The sequence below is a fragment of the Coturnix japonica genome, chromosome 7, assembly GCF_054131305.1.
Source record: "Coturnix japonica strain WE chromosome 7, WE-NBRP24, whole genome shotgun sequence".
Lineage (NCBI taxonomy): Eukaryota > Metazoa > Chordata > Aves > Galliformes > Phasianidae > Coturnix > Coturnix japonica.
The window spans coordinates 3,143,237-3,162,394 of NC_140669.1; the positions used below are offsets into that span (position 1 = coordinate 3,143,237).

At 49.6% G+C, this 19,158-nt stretch overlaps 1 protein-coding gene across 1 annotated transcript; it reads right to left on the reverse strand.

Moving 5' to 3' along the window:
* Positions 1-5,234: 5,234 nt before the first annotated feature.
* Positions 5,235-6,001, reverse strand: RPRM (reprimo, TP53 dependent G2 arrest mediator homolog). Its single transcript, XM_015868907.3, has one exon. The coding sequence runs from the start codon at positions 5,726-5,728 to the stop codon at positions 5,390-5,392; it is 339 nt and encodes a 112-aa protein (XP_015724393.2). The 5' UTR covers positions 5,729-6,001; the 3' UTR covers positions 5,235-5,389.
* Between the last annotated feature and the right edge of the window lie 13,157 nt (positions 6,002-19,158).

Genomic DNA, 19,158 nt, shown 5'->3' on the forward strand with positions numbered 1-19,158 from the left:
TTCCCCAAAGCCTGCTTTTAATTAATGTGTGCGGTTTCATTTTCTGCCCAGGGTACAACAAATGTTAGGTATCATTAGCTAATACCTGCTGTGCTCCATTTCTCAGTAACACTGTATATTTTTCCTAAAGCAATGCATTTCTCACTGTACAGATATCCCGTGGACGTGCTTTGTTCAAATTAAAGGTGGTATTTGTGTATAAAAGCGGTCATGATGTACCGTTGGGACAGGAGGCAAAGTGACAGCAAGCAAATGGAGCATGCAGAGAATAAACTGCTGAAGAAAGCACACCGTTTCCTCCTTTCTTTGCCCCCCTTGAACTTCAGTGCATTGGAATAAGATGGTGCTTACAGGGTACGGGGCACATGGGGAACGGCAGCATCGTGTTGCTCAGCTGGTGGGAAGAGAGCCAGGTCATCTCAAACATATACCGTCCATCATCTCTGAGTTTATATTTGGCAAAGGGGAAGGGAGATGAAGGCCTTGTTAATGACGCAGGGGTTGCAGTGAACGCTGGAATGGGTTTGTGAAACCCTGAACACGTATTTTGAAGGCTGTGAATGGCAGTTCCATCACACACACAGACGCCCTCAATGGCAGTTGGGTTTGAGAGCGCCTTGCTTGCTGTCAGACAGCCACCAGTGTTCTGGGGAGCCGAGTCAATTAAAGGGAACGGCTCCTTCTTCCATGTCCTGAACTTGCTGGTTCTAATTCAGCTCGTTCTCTTTGCTTGAAAACCTTTGAGTAGCTCTTACGTGTAGTTAACATTTACAACACGGTTGGCATTTTTTTTGTTCCTTTAGCTTCCAAAACACAGCAGTCCTGTTGTCTGTGTTAGTCCAGAATGTCCTAAGAGTGATGGAGAGGTTGGGAAGCAGAGGATCAGCTTCTGGTGAATGCAGTCTTGTAGGGAATATATTATCAGGGTAAAAGGATTTTTGTATCTTTCCAACAGAGGTTACTCTACAACCTGAGATTTCCCATTGTCAAGAACGTCTTGGAATCATAGAATTATAGAATCCTGAGGCTGGAAAAGCCCTCTCAGATCCCCACGCCCAACCCCATTTCCAGTCCCATGCTCACTGCTCATGTCCCTCAATGCCACATCCCCACAGCTCTGGGACACCCCAGAGACCCAGGTGACCCCCACTCTCTGTACAGCTGTGCCATTGCCTGTCTACTCTTTGGAGAAGGAATGGTTCCTGGTGTCCCACCTGACCCTCCCCACCCTATTAACCCTTAGCACAAGGACTCTGCTCCTTTAAGTGCATGTGAGGTTTCAGCTTAGAGGGGCATTTTTCCTTCTGTCTGCAATGTTGGTGACAAAACAAGAAATAAAGGCAGCTAAAATGAAAGCAAGAAATGGATGCACTCTGAGGAAATGCTGACATGGGACACGAGCATAGAGCAGGGCCTGGTGCAGGGCAGCTCCCAAGGAGCATGCAGCACCCAGAGGTCAGCAGGGCCCAGCAAGGCCCAACCTGCCTGTGCTAGGATAAAAGACATAAACGTGATAGATGGCTTTGTGTATTTTTCATATCATGCGCTCATGACACTTTTTTTCCATGTGCTAAAAATACCTTCCATAGCTACAGAATGGGTCCCCAGCGGCTCGTGGCTGGGCTGATGGATACACTTCGCCCTGAGCCAGCCCGGCTCCCTCCAGTTCCTTCCTTTGGGGTTTGCTACCCAGCTACAAGCACTCTATTATTTGGCATTAAGAATAATACAGGTGGGCCATAAAAGGAGCTGACCCTCCAGGTCCGTTGCAGAGGATGAACTGCATGGCCTCCAAGGTCACTCACTCTGGGTTTAAATACAGGAGGAGTAAGACAGAAGTTGGAGCTGCTGAGACTGCATGTGGGTGTGCATCATCCTCACCCAAGCAAGCGCTGGTGCCTCAGCTTCCCATGGATAACATTGCTTGCTTGGAAACCCACTGTTTTCCCAGACATGGACACTGCTAGAAGTCACCAGTTCACCAGGCACTCATTCAACATCACTGAGCTGCTCCCAGTGCTTTTCCTGTGCTGTCCACATGGGACACGTGTGCTTGCTGGCTTGTCTTTTGTGCAAGAGCTCCACTTTGCCATTTTGGTGCTGGGATGCATTGGTGCAGAGGAGGTGGGAGCAGTGCAGTGCTGGGCTGGCTGTGAGTGAGCTGCAGCCCTTGGGCACACTGCAGGGAATGGCACGTTCATGGAGAGTGAGCAAGTTTAAACCCTCATTATGGAGGGGATGCTGCTGCATTATGATATCAAAGAGCTGAGAGATGTGTCGTCCCTTGGGGCCGTGCATCACCGTCTGCTGAAATCAGTGCAGCAGGAGGAGCTGTGCGTGCACAGAGGTTGGGGCGAGGAGAGCAGCATCTGCAGTTGTTCATTCCTTAGTGGTACATGAGAGGGGCTCAGAGCCTGTGTGTTTGGAGGGGATGCCCACCTGGATGCTTCCATAGAGTCATGGCCTGAACGTGAGCACTGCATCACACAGATCTCACCTGCTGGCATCCATCTTTCTGGCACTGTTTGATTATGAAGACGAGGGAAACATACAATTAAAACTGTATGGCCATACAGAGGGATTGAAGCTGAGTACCTCTAAAGGGTTATCTAAAGGCAATTGCAGCTGCCAATGTGTTTGTAATAAGTGTATCTCTTTTAAAGCATTGAACACCACTGGCTGTTGGGAAGTGGCTAAGATGCATCCTGGTCTTTGTTCCAGGAGATTAGTGCACATTTTGAGCTGAAAGAGTGAAATTCATTATCTCATGTTTCCCAGCCTTCGTTCCCAGCCAGCTGGAAGCAAAGGAGACTGCTTGTGAGCCAGGGATGTGCAGGCCCAGGAGGATGCTCTGTAGATGGGCAGCAATATGAAGCTCTGCCCGAGGCTCTGCTGCACAGGCACCTCTTGGATACTGCTTTCACCCAGGCAAAATTGCTGTGCTACCTTTGAGAGAGTAAAGCACGCCAGAAGTGCACCAGCCTAAGGTGAGGCTGCTCCAGCCCCGCTTTGGGGGAGTTGGGCTCATGCTTTTTAGTTTGCTGCATCAGTAGCTGATGTTGTGCATCTGGGGATGCTCTGCCCATGGAGATGCTCGAGGCCATGCTGGATGGGGCTTTGGGAACCCAGTCTGCAGACAGTGTCCCTGCCCTCAGCACAGATTGAGGCCAGATGGGTTTGAAGGTCCCTTCCAACCCAAACCACTCTACCACCCTATAATGCTCAAGGAGTGACCATGTAAGGAATTAACCCAGCTGCCCTTCTCTGGTTGGGTCTGTCTGGATTTTGGGGCTTGTTGACTCCAAACCAGCTATTGAGAGGCTGCAGTGAGTCATGTGAGAGGGTCCTTCTGCAAGCCCCCCCCCCCCCGAGTGACTGGGCATCTCAGAGCCCCACATAACTTGGAGGTGTCCTCTGGAGAGCTCACACCGATTGATAAGTACTTGGGGCCACTCAGCCCAACCATTGCCCCTCTGGGAATGCCATGAATGCAAACATTACAGAGGAACCAGAATGATGTCAATGAAACACACCTTGGTTGGTGAAATCAAGCGTATTCTACCAGGGACAAGCACAGAGAAGCAGGTTGGTTGTCTGTATTGTCTTGGAGCCAAGCATGAGGTGGCATTGTCCTCCTTTGGGGACTCCTCTGCTCATTCATAGGAGCAGGTGTGGCTTTGGCCATCCAAAACCCAATGCTTACAGATGGGTTGGAAGCTCTGTGCTGGATGGGGGCTCTCATGTTATACCCTCGGGCCACAGGCAGCTGCCTCCTGGGTTGACTGCTCTGCTACAGAACCAAGGCTTTACCATCCCTCAGATTTACAGCATTGGAAAAAACTGTGGCTTCTGGCAAATGTTAATTAAAATGTCTTACACTTTGCTGTAATTAATAAAGAATACGTAATGAATCTAGCCCTCAAGCAGCGCTCAGGTACGCAGCGCCCTGCTAGCAAGGCAGGCTATGGAGCAACTGAGCTGCATTACCATCAAGGGATGTGAGTTAACAACTTGGGGGTGTTTTGTAATCAGCCAAACATCTCCATTAGGAGTTCTCCTTTGTACTGTATTATTAAATGCTGTGTTATCTCACATTCCTCCAGCATTAAGGGGTATAGAAGGGAGGAGAGCTTTGGTTACTTTTCTCCCCATCGTTTCAGTCAATGGATAGCTCAGTAACATTTCTTTTGATTTAATGACAAATTCCACAGCATATTTGTTCCTGGGAGAACAGGCAGATCTGTTCTTTTTCTTTCCCTTAAATGAGTACACAGCTGAGATTGCTGCTCATCTCAGGGAACTGCACCACATTGCGAAATCCTGCTTGGTTTCATTCGCTACCAAAAGTTTATTCTCTGTCTGGAGCTGCCTCAGGCTCCAGCTCGATTCTACTCTCCAACCCAAAAAGGACCTAAGCTCCAGTGCTCGTTGGAAGTGCTACATTTCATAGAATCACAGAACCATAGAATGGCCTGTGTTGCAAAGGCCCACAGTGCTCATCCAGCTCCAACCCCCTGCTGTGTGCAGGGTCACCAACCAGCAGCCCAGGCTGCCCAGAGCCACATCCAGCCTGGCCTTGAATGCCTGCAGGGATGGGGCATCCACAGCCTCCTTGGGCAACCTGTGAACAGTGCGTCACCACCCTTTAGGTGAGATTGTTCCCTTCAGCATCGAACCATCAAAGAAGAAACTTCTCTCAGCATCTCTTGTCGATGGCCGTAATGATCTGTGCTCTGATCAGCCCGGAATAAGCCGAGAGACAACGGGGCAGCCCCAAGCCTCGCGGCTCCGGTAGGAACCTGGCCGGCACAGAGCGGTGCCGGGAACCGGAGCCCTCCCGCACCCATCCCCAGTGCTTCTGCCGCATCCGCTGCTCCTACAGCAAATGTGGCCGTATTGATTTCAGGCTGGCAACTGTGGGGGATGTGACAAATAGCACTGCCAGCCTCTCACAGAAAGATGCTCCGCTATCCCTATGAACGAAATGGACGACGGAGTAAAACATTTATCAGAGCGTGAATATCTGAATATCTCCCCCTTAAACGCGGCTGTAAGAAATCACCTGTTGGCGAGGATTTCGGCTTTGTTCATAAAAGGCGTCGGTGCCGCTGTCCCGGGCCGCCATCCGCGGGGCCGGAGGGGTCCCGACCGCTTCGCGGAGCCGCCGCCTCCCCCGCTCCCTCCCGCCCACCATCCCGGCTCTCAACGCGAAGGAAAAGAGCAGCCCAGACCTGTTGCCATCAGAGCGCGTTTTACTTCGGCGCCGCGGCTCTCCCCGCACCTCGGGGCCGCGGTGCCGCTCGGAGCGGGGAGCGGACGGGAGCGGGCAGCGCTACGGTGGCGGAGCGCTCCGTGCGGGGCCGCGTCGTCGGGGCGCGGGGAGCGGAGCTCAGTACGGTCCCACCACCACCGCCTCCACCTCCTTGGACGGCCGCCGGTCCTTCACCAGAAAGTTGATCATGCCCTCGGACTTGATGAGCAGGTTGCAACCGAGGAAGAAGATGCCGAAAACGACGGTGAGAGCCAGGACGCACATCACGGCGATCTGCACCACCCGCATGATGTAAAGGCTCCGTTCGTCCGCCGCCGCCGCTCCTCCGCCGCCGCCGTCGGTCACCGCGGAGGCGGCCGTACAGCAGCGCAGCGCCCGCTCCAGCTCCAGCGCCGCGCTCCCGGCGCCCGCTACCAGCCCCGCCGCCGCCGTCCCGCCGCCCGCAGAGCCGTTCATCCCGCCCGGCCGCCCCGCAGCCGCCGCCGCCGCCGCATGCAGCGGGCCGGGCCCCGCAGAGCCGAGCCGAGCCCCGCCGAGCCCCGCACCGAGCCGCTGCCCGCTCCGCCCGCCCCGCCCAGCCCCGCCCGGGGGGTGGCACCGGGGCTCGGGGTGGGGGGGAGAACGGGGCTCTGTGTCGGGGTTTGGGGGCTGCGTGTGAGGGAGAGGGACCTGGAGGAGGGATCCTGCGGATGGGGCGGAGGGTTCCGGGGATGGGGCTTAAAGGAGAGAGTTCTGAGGGTGGGTTTCTAAGGGGTGGGGTTTGGGAGGGACGGGCTGGCGCAGGTCGGACTTGGAGGAGCGGCGTTTTGAGGGTTGTTTTGCTTTAGGGAAGAAGTCCAGGGATTGCACGGGCAGGAGATGATGGGGCGGGTGGGAATGGTTTTAAACTAAAAGAGAGGAGGCTGAGGTCCGATGTTAGGGGGGGAATTTTTTATTCGGAGTGCAGTGATGCTGTGGCACTGCCCAGCGCTGCGGTGCCCCATCCCTGGAGGTGCCCCAGGCTGTGGATGGGCCCTGGGCAGCCTGAGCTGGGGGGCAGCCAGCCCACGGCAGGGCTGGGGCTGTGAAATCTCTTCCAACCCAACCATTCTATGGTTCTATGATCTTTAAGGTCCCTTCCAACCCAAGCATTCCATGGTTCTGTGATCTTTATGGCCTCTTCCAAGCCAAGCCATTCTATGATTCAATGATATGGTTGGGACAGCTGGGACCAGCATGGCAGGGCCAGGAGCGATGTTTGGGATATGGGGTGATAGGGGACAGCTGCTCCACTCCTCGGGCTGAGCCATGGCTGGGGGTATTTCCAAGCAGGGATGTGGATCTGAGCACTGCCCATGGCCAGCCGGGACCATGGCCACGTTACACCATGGGAATGAACTAACAGGGAGCTGAGGGCCAGGCCAGGAAAATGGTGTTTCCTGGGCCCCTTGCAGTAAATTATGGCTGGGTGGCAATTCCTTAGCTGCTCACACAGCCGCCCACAGCTGGGGGTGCTGGTGCCTGTGGGTCCCCTCTGAGGCACCTGACGGCCCTGCTGGCTGAGGTTTGCAGCCTTATCTGATGGGACACGAGGAGAACATTCTGTTTTTACTGCTGGAGGAAGAAGATAGTATTAATTCTAATTAGCAGAGGGAGTGCTGGCAGTTGTTTTAGCCAGAGGAAAATGCTGGAAGAGAAGTTCAGCTCCGCACAACTCCTTTGTGCAGAATGCAGCTCCCTCCTTCTCCCCTTTGGAAATGTTTCCTAATAACAGGCTCTGCTCCCCGAGGCAGCAGCAGCAGCAGAACTGCGGTAGAGATGGGGCTGCCACAGCCAAACAGGGCAGTAGTGAGAAAACGTGTAAATAGTGCTAGGAAACTGCAGAGGGCAACTCTCAGTTTGTGTGTGTGGTGCCTCTTAGCACTGGGGTATCATTGACTTTGGTGTTCTGTGTTGAGGAACTGATAGAAAGAAATGTTCTTCCTCTGAACAGGCACAAGTGTGTGCTTGCCAAACCTCCCCATTGCGATCTAATGGCAGGGCTAAGGCACGGTGTGCAGTTTAACCTCTTTTCCCATCATCGCCTTCATTCTCATCCTTCTGATTTGCAGGCCAGAACTGGAGGAGCTTTGAGGAGTGAAGTGTATTTCAGAGTGTCCGTTGGAGAAAGTTTCTAAGAGGTTTGGTGATGCACATTTCAGGTGATGCAGAGCACTTGTTGTAGGGTCAGGATAGGGCTGGCTCCTCTCCACTGCTTCAGGCTTGGAGTTGACCCCAAAGAGAGGAGGGAGAGGGTGGCAACCAGAGCTTACCTGCAAGGCAGCCCCCAGCCTGGGTCTTTGGGAGGGGATGGAGGTGGGGAGAGGAATTATAGGATGGGGTTGGGATTGGGGTGGGAATGGAGGTGGGGATAGGGGTGGGAGTGTACATGGGGTGGAGATAGGATAATCCAAAGAGGGAAATTGAGATGGGGATGAGGATGCACTAGGGAGGGGAATGTGGACAGGATAGGATGGGGATGAGAATGGGGTTGAGATGAGGTTGGTAATTGGTTAGAAATGAGGATGAGCTGAGGATGCAATGGGGATAGAAGGAAGAGGAATGAGAACAAGATGAGGTAAGAATCGGGATAGAGTGAGATAGGGATTGAAACAGTGTGTGAGTGGAATGGAATGGGGGTTCTAAATCTGTCCCTTAGGCAGCGGCTGGCTTCTAGGAGCCGTCACAGACTCTGACGGGAATGGGGGACACCGGCCAAACACTGCCTGCATCTTGAGGGCACCGGGACGGTGGCAGTGAGGTCGGCAGCTCCTCCGCCCGCTCCTGTTGTGGCTCTGGGCCTGGGACACAGCGGATCCCGGGGCGGCGATGCCCGAAATCCCATCCACGACTCGTGCGAGCGCTGCCGGGGCGCTTCGGAACGGAGAGGGGCGAGAACAGAGCGCGGATTTCATGTCGCGCAGTGACACCTAGCGGGGACGGGCGGCCGGATGGGGCGGAAAGATGCGCTGCTTTTCCAATGCGAGATCCATCCTCGGGATGCTCCGGGTCTGCAGAACGTCGCTCCCCGCCGCTGTCTGAGATCGGCTGTCCGTTCTCGGAGAGGTTCCCGGTCTGGGTTGCAAAGGCCCACAGTGCTCATCCAGCTCCAACCCCCTGCTGTGTGCAGGGTCACCAACCAGCAGCCCAGGCTGCCCAGAGCCACATCCAGCCTGGCCTTGAATGCCTGCAGGGATGGGGCATCCACAGCCTCCTTGGGCAGTCACCTCCTCCCAGGTCCTGCCGAGCCCTTGGTGCAAACAGTCACACCTTCATCCCCCTCCATTTCTTTTCTCTCCTAATACACGCATCCCTGCTATGAGCATCCCTGCTTTGTGCACCCCTGCTGCGTGCATCCTTGTTTGTACACCCCCACTGCATGCACCCCTACTGTGAGCATCCCTGCTGCATGCATTTGCTGCATGCATCCCTGCTGTGTGCATCCCAGCCTGCAAAGCAGCAATGATTCTTAGGGTCAAGACCTGCTGAGTTTATAAGTGGTACTTGAATGGAACTATTATTAGCAATTAAATGCAAAGACATCGAGCAGATTTTTTAATAAAATTACTTCTAAAAGGGAGCTGCAAAAGGGCATTTTAAATGAAGCCAATTTCCTCCGAGCCAAACAGGAAGCCCTTTGGATAATAACGGAGTTGAACAAGCTGAAGTGCAGGAATGTTAACATCCAGATGAGGGAGGAGAAAATGAAGTTTCTTGATGTGAAAGAAGGCAGCTCTCTGCAGGATGGAGGGGCACAGCGTTTCCTATGTGGGTGTTCCATGCAGCTCAGCCTGGCTCTGACAGCCCCATGTGATGCTTGGTGGACTCCAAAAGCATGAGGAGTGAATGCAAGGCATTACAGCTTGTGGCTGTAAATGTGATTCTGATCCTCACCTTCCGAACTTCAGGACCTGCTGTTACTGCACAGCTCTGCATGGGTCTTTGGTGGGCTGAGCAGCAACCATGGCAGGAGTCACTGGGGTAAATCTCAGCCTTCTGGAACAGCCAATTGCTGCTCTCATATCATGTGTAAGGAGTCATTTAGAAGTTGATTAATGGCTTACGAGGTCTTGAAATGGGAAAAGGAAAGGAAAAATGGGAAAAGAACGGGGGAAAGAGGGAAAAGGATGGGAAAAATGGGAAAAGGATGGGAAAAATGGGAAAAGGCTGGGGAGAAATCTGTTCTTTATCCTACGGCAGAGTTCAGGAGGCAAACAATCAGTGACAGCTCTGTTGGTTGGATGGCACAGAGCAGCCTGTGGCAGGCGGGAGGAGCACTTTGCTTTCTGATAGGCATCTGTGTGGGCAGCGCTGTGTGCTGGGGCAGCAGGCAGCCATGGTGGGAGCCATGCAGAGCACCCAGCACCACGTTCAGGAGCAGCCCCTGAGTGCCTTGGGAGAGCTGCGGGAGGTGAGTTGTTGCTCTCTGGTTAAAAATAGCATTTTTAAACAGCATTCTTGGAAAGCACTTTGTACCACCCCATTAGGCTCACAGGGCCATAAAAAGGGCTTCTTTGCCTGTCCAAGTTTAAAAAGAAGAAAATAATAACTGCTCTGGAGCCAGCTGTTGTTTTGTGCTCTTACTTCTGCAATGTGGCCCAACCTGCCATAGGGAAATGTGGTTTCTGTGGTGTTGTGCCAGGGGTGGAAAAACCTTCACACATCTCCCAGGCTGGTGAACTGAGTGTCAAAACCAAGGGCTGGTGTGCGAGCTGCTCTGCTGGAACCCTATGGCTGGGTGCAGAATGGGACATGAGTGACGTGCAAGGAACCTGAAACCTTAGGTAGCATTTATTGTGCTGGTTGGAGGCAGCCCAAAGGCATGAGCACAAGCCCTCACTGTCACTACAGGTTTTACCCCTTGCAGCAGTGGGATGGCAGCAGTGGGATGGCCTGGCAGCTCCTGGGCTGCTTCTCTCATTGCAGTCTACAAATAAGCCATAAAAAGGCAGCATCATCAGCAGAGTAATACAAAAACACAATCAATATGGTTTATATTTACTTAATTAAATAGTACCTGATGCCTGACCTCCAAGTCTTTCGGGCTGAATTAGGTTTGGTATCTAATTATCAGTCATGTATTGATTTAAAGCCAGGATGTTTAAGTGGTCTGGTTGCCGGATATATTTAAAAATAACTCACAAGGTTTTCATTATTGTACATGGTGGGTCCTGGAGGAATCTTGAAGAAAACCAAAACAGCATCAAGGTGGAACACTAGAAAGCTAGAGGAGGACAAGCTGTGCTGAGACTGATTTGTTTTGCTGCTTCTGTCGTGGTGTTCTGACACTTCTCTGCTTTTTTGTTTGTTTCTTGTTTTCCTTAATTAAAACACAAGGAGGTCTGACAAATGTATGTCCAGTCATGGAATCCTTCAAGCTGGAGGAGCTCTCTCGGATCCCCATGTCCACCCCCCCATCCCCACTGCCCACGTCCCTCAGTGCCACATCCCCACAGCTCTGGGACAGCCCCAGTAATGGTGACCCCCCACTCCCTGTGCAGCTGTGCAATGCCTGGCTGCTCTTTGGGGAAGGAAATATTCCTCATTCCCAACGTTAACAGAAGGACATGAGATGTGCATTTTGCTCTGGCTCCTCTTGCTTAACAGCTGATTCATTTTTTGTTTCATGTTTTCTTGCATAATGGCTCTATTGGAAAGCACTTGAATGGCAGCACCACAGTGCAGCAAATGGAATTAAAGGATAACCGTAATTAAAGCATTAGAGGACAAAGAGCCTTTTGCAGTGGGCTGGGCACATCTGGAACATCCTGAATCAGGAATGTGTTGGTGTTGAGCAGCCTTTGGCCACCTTCTGGCCACGCAGCTCTGGCTTTGGTGGGTCTGCCCAGCACCCTTCTGGTGGCTGTGTGCTGTGGCAAAGCAGGGCTGCTTCCACCCCCAGCAGTGCTGGGTGGCATCGGGCTGCAGTCAGAGGGGAATCTCCTGTAATCACACAGCCCCAGCTCCTCTGGCAGGGAGATGCTGGTGACACAGGAGCAGAAACCACAGCAACGCTGCAGGGAAGGCTTCATGGCTTCTGTGCAAAGCAGTGAGAGAAACGGGTACAAAAAGGCAGGGCTGTACTGGTGTGGTGCAGCGTTGATGCTAATTCCCAGCACTTAATTCAGCTGAGATAATTATTCTGAGTTGTGCTGCAGAATGTGCTGCTGCCAGCTCCCGACTCATTGCTGCCTTTGGGTGCTGAGGCCCGGCAGCTTGGGCAAGGGCAGGCAGTAAACAGGAGACAATGCATCGGCTCCTTTTTTCCCCTAAAATCCCACCCTGGCTCATTTCGTTGCAGACCAGCAGTGGTTTCACTTCAGCAGAGTCTGCATTGTGGAAAGTGAATGTGGCTCATCCAGCAGAGGCAGCTCCTTTGCTGTGCTGGGTGACAGCAGGACTCAGGGCATCATGGAGCAGAAAGCAGGAAGGTGACCCAGTGAAGCATCAGACGTGCAGCTATGGACATTAACTATTAACACCAGAACTCTAGGAGTTCAGCACAGGGTTCACAAGCACTTATGTGCTCGAGGAACTTTAAAAATTAAATCACGGATGCTGAAATATTGAAGCAATGCATTTAGAATTCAACCCATTTCTGTGGCTAGTGCCATTCAGACAACGAGCACGTGCTTTTATTTGTACATCTGTATACAAAGATGGACACACAGGAGAGACCATCACCTACATTTAATTATAATTGCGGCCCTCCGAACAAGCATTTGGAGCCAGAAAATGAGTAGTCTGAGTTATTTAATCCGCTTAATTATCATTAGAAATGCATTCTTATTAAGAGTCAGTTTAAAGGTTGAATTTAAAGCAGTCCTGCCACTCGCTATCATTTTTCAAACAAAGATGGCACGGCAGCAGCAGCCCGAGCCCTTTCAGCTTGCTTATGGAAAGCTGCGCTGCTTAACATTGCTGTGCCTTAATGCATCACTTTTAATTAGCTCTTCCAAGCAATGAGCAGTCCTTTGCATGGCAGCTCTTGATGTTAGATGGCAACTCATTGCATGGTGCTACCAGGGAAGGTCACCTGGCACATTCTGGGTTTTGCTGCTTCCTGGCAGTTCCTAATTCCAGCATAACATCGATCTTTATATCCTTCAGCATCCTCTCAGGGTTGTTTGTGCCCAAAGCTGAGCATGATCCCAAGTTCTCTCTCTGCAGAAGCCGTGTAACGAGCGGAGCTAATTGAGTTCTGCCCATGTTGTTGTGCTGAGAATGGGGCACAGCAGCAGCCTTCTCAGAAGGACTGAGGGATGCATTGCTGGTCAGGATGTGGGGTTTCCTCCTTACAGCAGTGCATGGTGTGTGCATGCAGGTAAGGCAACTTCTAGTCTCAGCTGCATAGTTGTGGATAGATACAGCAAGGAGTTCCCCATCGCCTAAAAGCCTTCCTCTGGCTCCTGGAGGAGTGCTGTGCCATCCGACCCCAACCCAGCAATGGGGTGGGCACATTGTGAAGGGAAATGGCACTCTGTGACTCTCACTGCCTCAACTATTAGTGAAGAGCAGCAGCAATTAGTGAAGAGCAGAACTGCATCTCCAGAAGTTTTGTTTTTAGACCCTCGGAGATTAATCACATGAAAATAGGTCTCATAAATAATTCACTGTGACTGACTTAGACAAAGGCTGACTTAATGCCTTTTGTTGTGCAAAGGCCAATTATCAAAGCAAACATTCAGCCTTATGGTGATCAGTAAATGAGAAGTCATTTCCAGGACATGCAATGTGTGTTTCCATTCCTGCATCCCACCAGCACTCACAGCTCCCAGTGCCTGGGTTGGAAGGGACCTCCCAGCCCTCAGCCCCAGCCCTGCCATGGGCTGGCTGCCCCCAGCTCAGGCTGCCCAGAGTCCATCCACATCTTGTGGCACCTCCAGGGATGGGGCACTACAGCTCTGAGCAGCACCATGGCCTCACTGCCTCACTTTACCATTATTGTTTGGGTTGTCTCATGGAAGGATGGATAGCCCTGTTTCTCTGATTGCAAATCAGTACCGTAAACTCTGTGTTCTGTGATTGCATTTCATGTAATAATTTATAGGTCCTTTAGTAAGAACGTGCCTTATGGCTCGTAAGACAGAAGCAGTGGAGTTATTTAGCTAATGGATTTCTCTAAGCTGCTGCAAAAGGAATTTATTTGTGTTATAAAAACGGAGGGTTTGGAGGAGTTATACTTGTATCCATTGCCAAAGCAGAGCAAAATGATTTTCATCATGTCCATCTCCAAAGCTTAGAAAGCAGAGGGGATGGGGAGGAAGGGCAGGTTGTCTTGCAGTTCTGGTGCCTGGCTGTGGTAGGAGGGCACTTGTTGTGGGGAATTCAGGGAACCGTTGCATGTTCAGCTGGAAAAGAAATAGCAGAGCTGTTTCAGCAAGAGGTTCTTAAATTAATTGGTTTATCCTTAATTTCCTTCCACAATAACATGGCAGTTGATCTCTCCTGCCCACACTGTTTTATTCCCATGACATTTCTATCCTGCTCAGAGCTCCCCCTCTCTCCCCCAAAGCACCCCAGGCTGTGTGCATGGATCTGTGTAGAGCACAAACCTGATTTCCTTTGATATCGTAGCAACTATCACTGCAAAATACATCTCTGAGAAATATCACCTCAGATAATAGCAGTAATATTGGTTTCCTGATGTTATTTTTCAAGTTAACCCATGTAACACTGTGGAGTGTAACACCACCTCCATTTCTCATATTGTTACCTGATGGTCAAGCCTACCTAATGATGCTCTAATAGTTTCCCCATTGAAACTCCTTTTTCAGAAAGTTCATGAAGTCTGACATATAATCACCACAATAGATATATGGTGGGTTTTTTAATGCTTCTGGAATGCACTAAGCATAAACATTTTTTTTTCCTTCAAAGCCTTCAAGAGGAGGCATTTTCTCCTTTCTCGCTTGCTCAGAGCAGTTATCAGCAGACCCATAGACTTGGATCCCTTAGGAACAAAAGCACTGAGACACTTAGAGCACAACCCATTGATTATCCGGGCAGTATAGATGGAGGAGTATATTGTATAATGGAATATATATGTATAAGGGAGGCTTTGCGAAGCTGTCACTCACACTGTATGATCTATAACATTATGAACCCCTCACAGTAATGGCTGATTTTGTCAGTTTGGTCCAGAATACTGTGCTACTGTACTACAGCAATTAAAGCAGTAGGTGAGGGAGAAGTGGAGTTGCTCACAGGTGATGCAATATAGTTAATGTTTGCTTACTTTTATGTAACTAAGCTTCATTTTTAATGAAAGCATCAATGAAATGTAATAAAGGATGCAGCAGTCACTCTTGCACAGTCGAATAAAGACTGGATTTGCTTGGGGAAGAACTCTTCATTGATTTCTATCACTGTGTGCCGTGCTCTTGTAACTGACAGTTTCTGGGTTAGAAGAAGGGTGACAATAGGTTCACGAAAAAAGGTCCATAAAGCAGTGAAAAATGAAGGTTTAAATTATCTTTCCTAATATACAAAGACATTTGAGGGCCTTTCCTTTACTAGCAGTGTTATTTTGGTAAGTGCAGAGTAGTGAGACCAGATTGGGGTATTTTGTTTCTGTGTGTCTGTGCTGTCTCTCCACGCTGACAAAAAGCATGGCAAAGGAAGAAGTGATATTACAGTTTTGTGGTAAGAAATCACATTTTGAATTCAGATGCCAACAGCATTCTTTCAAATCAGAGCCAATCAACAGAAAGAACACAGCCAGGATTAATTGGCTGTTGTGGGAGGCTAATGACTGCAGGAAGGAAAGCACTGTCAGAGCAGCTAACGGGGAAGAAAAACCCTTGAGATTCTGTGATATTGCTGAAAAATAATCATTAATTTAAAAAGATTCATCTTAAAAAGAAGGAACAACTGGAATAGAAACGTTCAGCAGGGGTGTGTGTGTTTCTTAGGGCGAGAGACTGCAACACTTTGAAAGGGCAGATAACAGCAGGATGAGGAAATGGTTTTGAGTTGAAGGAGGGAAGATTTAGGTTGGATGACAGCAGGAAGCTCTGTACTCTGAGAGTGGTGAGGTGCTGGCACAGCTGCCCAGAGAGGCTGTGGATGCCCCGTCCATCCCTGGAGCTGTTCAAGGCCAGGTTGGATGGGGCCCTGGGCAGCCTGAGCTGGTATCAATGTGGAGGTTGGTGGCCCTGCATGTGGTGGGGCAGTTGGAGCTTCATGATCCTTGGGGTCCCTTCCAATCCAAGCCATTGTATGAACAGGAAACATGCAGGATGTTGGTGAACTGAATGGAGGCCACGTAACCCAACAAACCAGTGGAGTCGGGCTTCATACTGGTGTGTCTGTGCTAGCAGAGCTGCAGCACTGTGTGCTGGTGCTTGGAGGTGCCAGCTGAATGCAGCCCAGCAGCGTTCATTTCAAAGATGGAAATGGAGCTGTTAGGTGGGTGCCTGCCTTGGGTACTTCTATGGATATCACAGGTGTCAAGTCTGCATTAACCCTTCCAAGTCCTGCTCATAAGGAGACATTTGTAAGCAATTTGTGTGCTGTTTTATGCTTACGTCTTATAGAATAACTTTGAATGATGTCGGTCTCTTGAAACAGTTCCCTGATTTTAATTAATTGATGGAGAGGAAGAAAGTCTCCAAGTGACCAATTCTTGGTTGTAAATAACACACCCTGTTCTGTAAGAACTTAATTTGAAAGCTTTTCCCATGCAGCAGTAGAACACTCATAACTCCAACAGTCTGAAATAAATAAGCTGAGTTGGGCAGCTGTGCACAAATTAGCACTGTCACAGCTCAGCTTGCTTTAACCCTTTGGTTACACTGACTCTCGATGTACTTCAACACACAGTACAATACGCTGCTTTGCTTGATGTTTGCCTTGGGAAAACACTCAAGTGCATGTGTGAAGAGAAACCTGGTTTCTGCTCTGTGTGCACTTGTTGGCCCAACCTCTCTTTGTTTAAATGGAGTAAATGCAAATGTGCTGAAGCCCCAAGTTTGCACCACAATGGGTAATGACTGCTCATTTATTCTTCAGCAAGAACATTTGTGGTTTACTTGCGAGCCAAAAAGATTGTTGGCTGTTGTTACACATACAGAAACGTGATGTCTCATTTAAGATGTGGCAGCAGTTACTGACAGAAACAAAACGAAGCCCAGGAAAGCACTGTGCACAGAAAATCTGTTTTCCAGATATGAATGATGTGATCTATGCGTTATTAAAATCAAAGATTTCCCCGGGCAGAAAGCCATTAAGCCTGAATTAATGTCATAGATATCTAATGGCTCCTTCAGGTGAACATCCCTGCTCAGAATACTGCTGTAGTTATCTCAAATCACGCTCCATTAATATCAGTCTGGAAACAAGGAGCATGGTGCTGTGCAGGTGCTGATGTGCCTGCAGGTGTAATGGTGGGTGATGTGCAGTCTGTGTCCTTGGGCTCATGGCTCTGGCCCGGCCTCAGCCCAGTGGCTGTGCAGGATGTGAGGATTTGGATTTCATTTCCTTCCCTGCCTCAGAGAGCTTCGACCTGCAGCTCCCATCTCCCTGGAGAGCTGCCTAATGAGGCAGGAAGGAAATCTCTCTCTGTCCATCCTATTAAAGCCGTTTCGCTTTGTAGAGAATCATTAAGTATTAATTGGGCCAGAAAGAAGGCAGAGGGATGCTGTGGATAGTTGAGTCCCAGGCCTGCCTCCAGCCAGTGTTTAATTTGCTTCCATTGAGCAGCCTTCAGAGCAGAGACCCAGACGTGGGCCTGCCCACCTGTACAGGGATGAAGTGACTGTGCCATGCTGGTGTGTCCAGAGACATGGGGTCTGAGAGGAAGACACAGCTCCCCATTCACTGCCTGGGTTGGCACACTCCAGCCAGCATCCCCCTCCCACGTGAATTATTTCTTCTGTGGCTTAGGGGTTGTTTCAGGGCTAGATCACACTCCTGTTAACATTCCACTCTTCCAAATTCAAGGCTGTTGTTGCTGTACCATTTTACTTTAATTTCAGGAGCTCTAATTGAGTTTGTAAAGTGTTGTTTTTCCTCTGGGTTGAGAGCAAGGCGACAGTAATCTCCCTGATTGATGCCTGTGAAGTTTGCAGGAGAACGTGCTGAAATCCCAGAGGCAGTTTTATGGTGTGAATTCAAGGCGCTTCCTATTTCTAACAAGAAACCCTTATGATTTGCAGTATTCATGGAGCATTGTTTCTATGTAAGATTCTGAAGTACAGCTTGCCCTTCGTGCAGGTATAGATTGGAAACACAGATTAAGGGGGAAAAAAACCAATTGATGGTATGATGCTGACACCAAAGGTTTTAACTTTAATAAAGGAGACCATTTGAAGGGGAAAAATAAATGTATTGTGGGAAGACAAGAGAAGAGTCAAAGAAAATTGAGCTGTACTAAAACGGTGTCTTAATTCATCAGGTGGGTTTTACTAAAAGCCAGTCAGACAAATGGTTATAAGAGATATGGCCAAAATTGTTACTGAGGTTTCTCAAAGTGCCAGATCCTTATAAAGCCTGACAGTGTAAAAGGTTTGGACTATTAAAAGTAAGAATTCCAAACAGAAAGATTTGATGCGTTTGTGGACAGAGGACCAGATCCTGCTGTGTGTAGTTGAAAGCCTAATAAACTTGCGTGTAACATTAACCTTCCCCTCCCATCTCAAATGAGCTTTCTTAGCTTAATTGACTTCAAGTACTTTTATGCCGTTGTTTGACAGCTAGTCAAAAGGAAATCACTTCTGGCCCAAAATGAATGATAAGTCGCAGGTAATGAAAAATCTGTACTTCAGACACTCCCACAATGAGTGAAAGAGCTTCACTGAGGAGGGGATGGAAGTAATAAAGTTGTAATAAATGTCAGAAAGACGAGAGCTCTTTGTTGGAGAAAACTCATGTACTGCTTTTAACAACGGAACCTGTCAGTTATATCAGTGATAATGTGCACTGAGGGAAAGGAAGCTATAAATCCTGCGTTTCTGAAATGAAATTCCATCAAACGGGAAGAAATAGGTTGGTGACAAAATTAATTCTCTGTTATGTCGACTATAGATGCATCTGGACAACTGTGTTTTGAATTCAGAGCAAAAAGAATCATAGAAGCACAGCGTGGTTGGGTTGGAAGGGACCTTAAGGATCACAAAGCTCCAACCCCCCACCACAGGCAGGGCCACCAACCTCCACGTTGAATACCAGCCCAGGCTCTTCAGTGAGTAAACACCTCAGGGTGCTCAGTGCCAACTTCTTCCATTCTAGAAGGGCAGGAGCACCCAGAAGTAGCCTTTATACATAGAGAAGGCAAGACACAGGGAGTCACTAAGATGGGAAAAGGTATGTATTAAAGAATCAAATGAAATCACAAAGCCCGGATGATGTGTCTGGGAGGCTTGAGGAAACCAAAGCCTGAAGCAATGGAATCACTGCCAGTTGTGCCTAATTCATCGTTACACACACCTGCTGTATCAGATGAGAGGACACAGTGCCACATCCTGCTTTAAAGAAGCTCGAAGATTTGTGTTCGAGGCATATTTATGTGCAAGGCTGTTTGAACCTTCTCGCATAGGGCAGGGAAATTTATCTCTGAGGTTACCCAGTTTATTTTCAAGTGGTAAAGCCAGGCAGTGCAGTTGTAAAGGAAGCCGCTGTCGGATTAATGAGTGCAATAAGTGCGATGGCTTTCATATTACAAATGATAGTTCCATGAGTTTGATGAATAGTTACTTCTGGTTTACCTGTGGTCCTACATTTGAGGAGATATTATAGAAAAAGCGATAACAATGAGTAAGTAGAACAGCACAGGCTGCTGCTGGCTAAAAGTAATACACGGGTCACACTGAAAGGCAGCACACGTGCGATAACTGTCAGCTGCTTATCTATCAGCCCATTTTATTTCT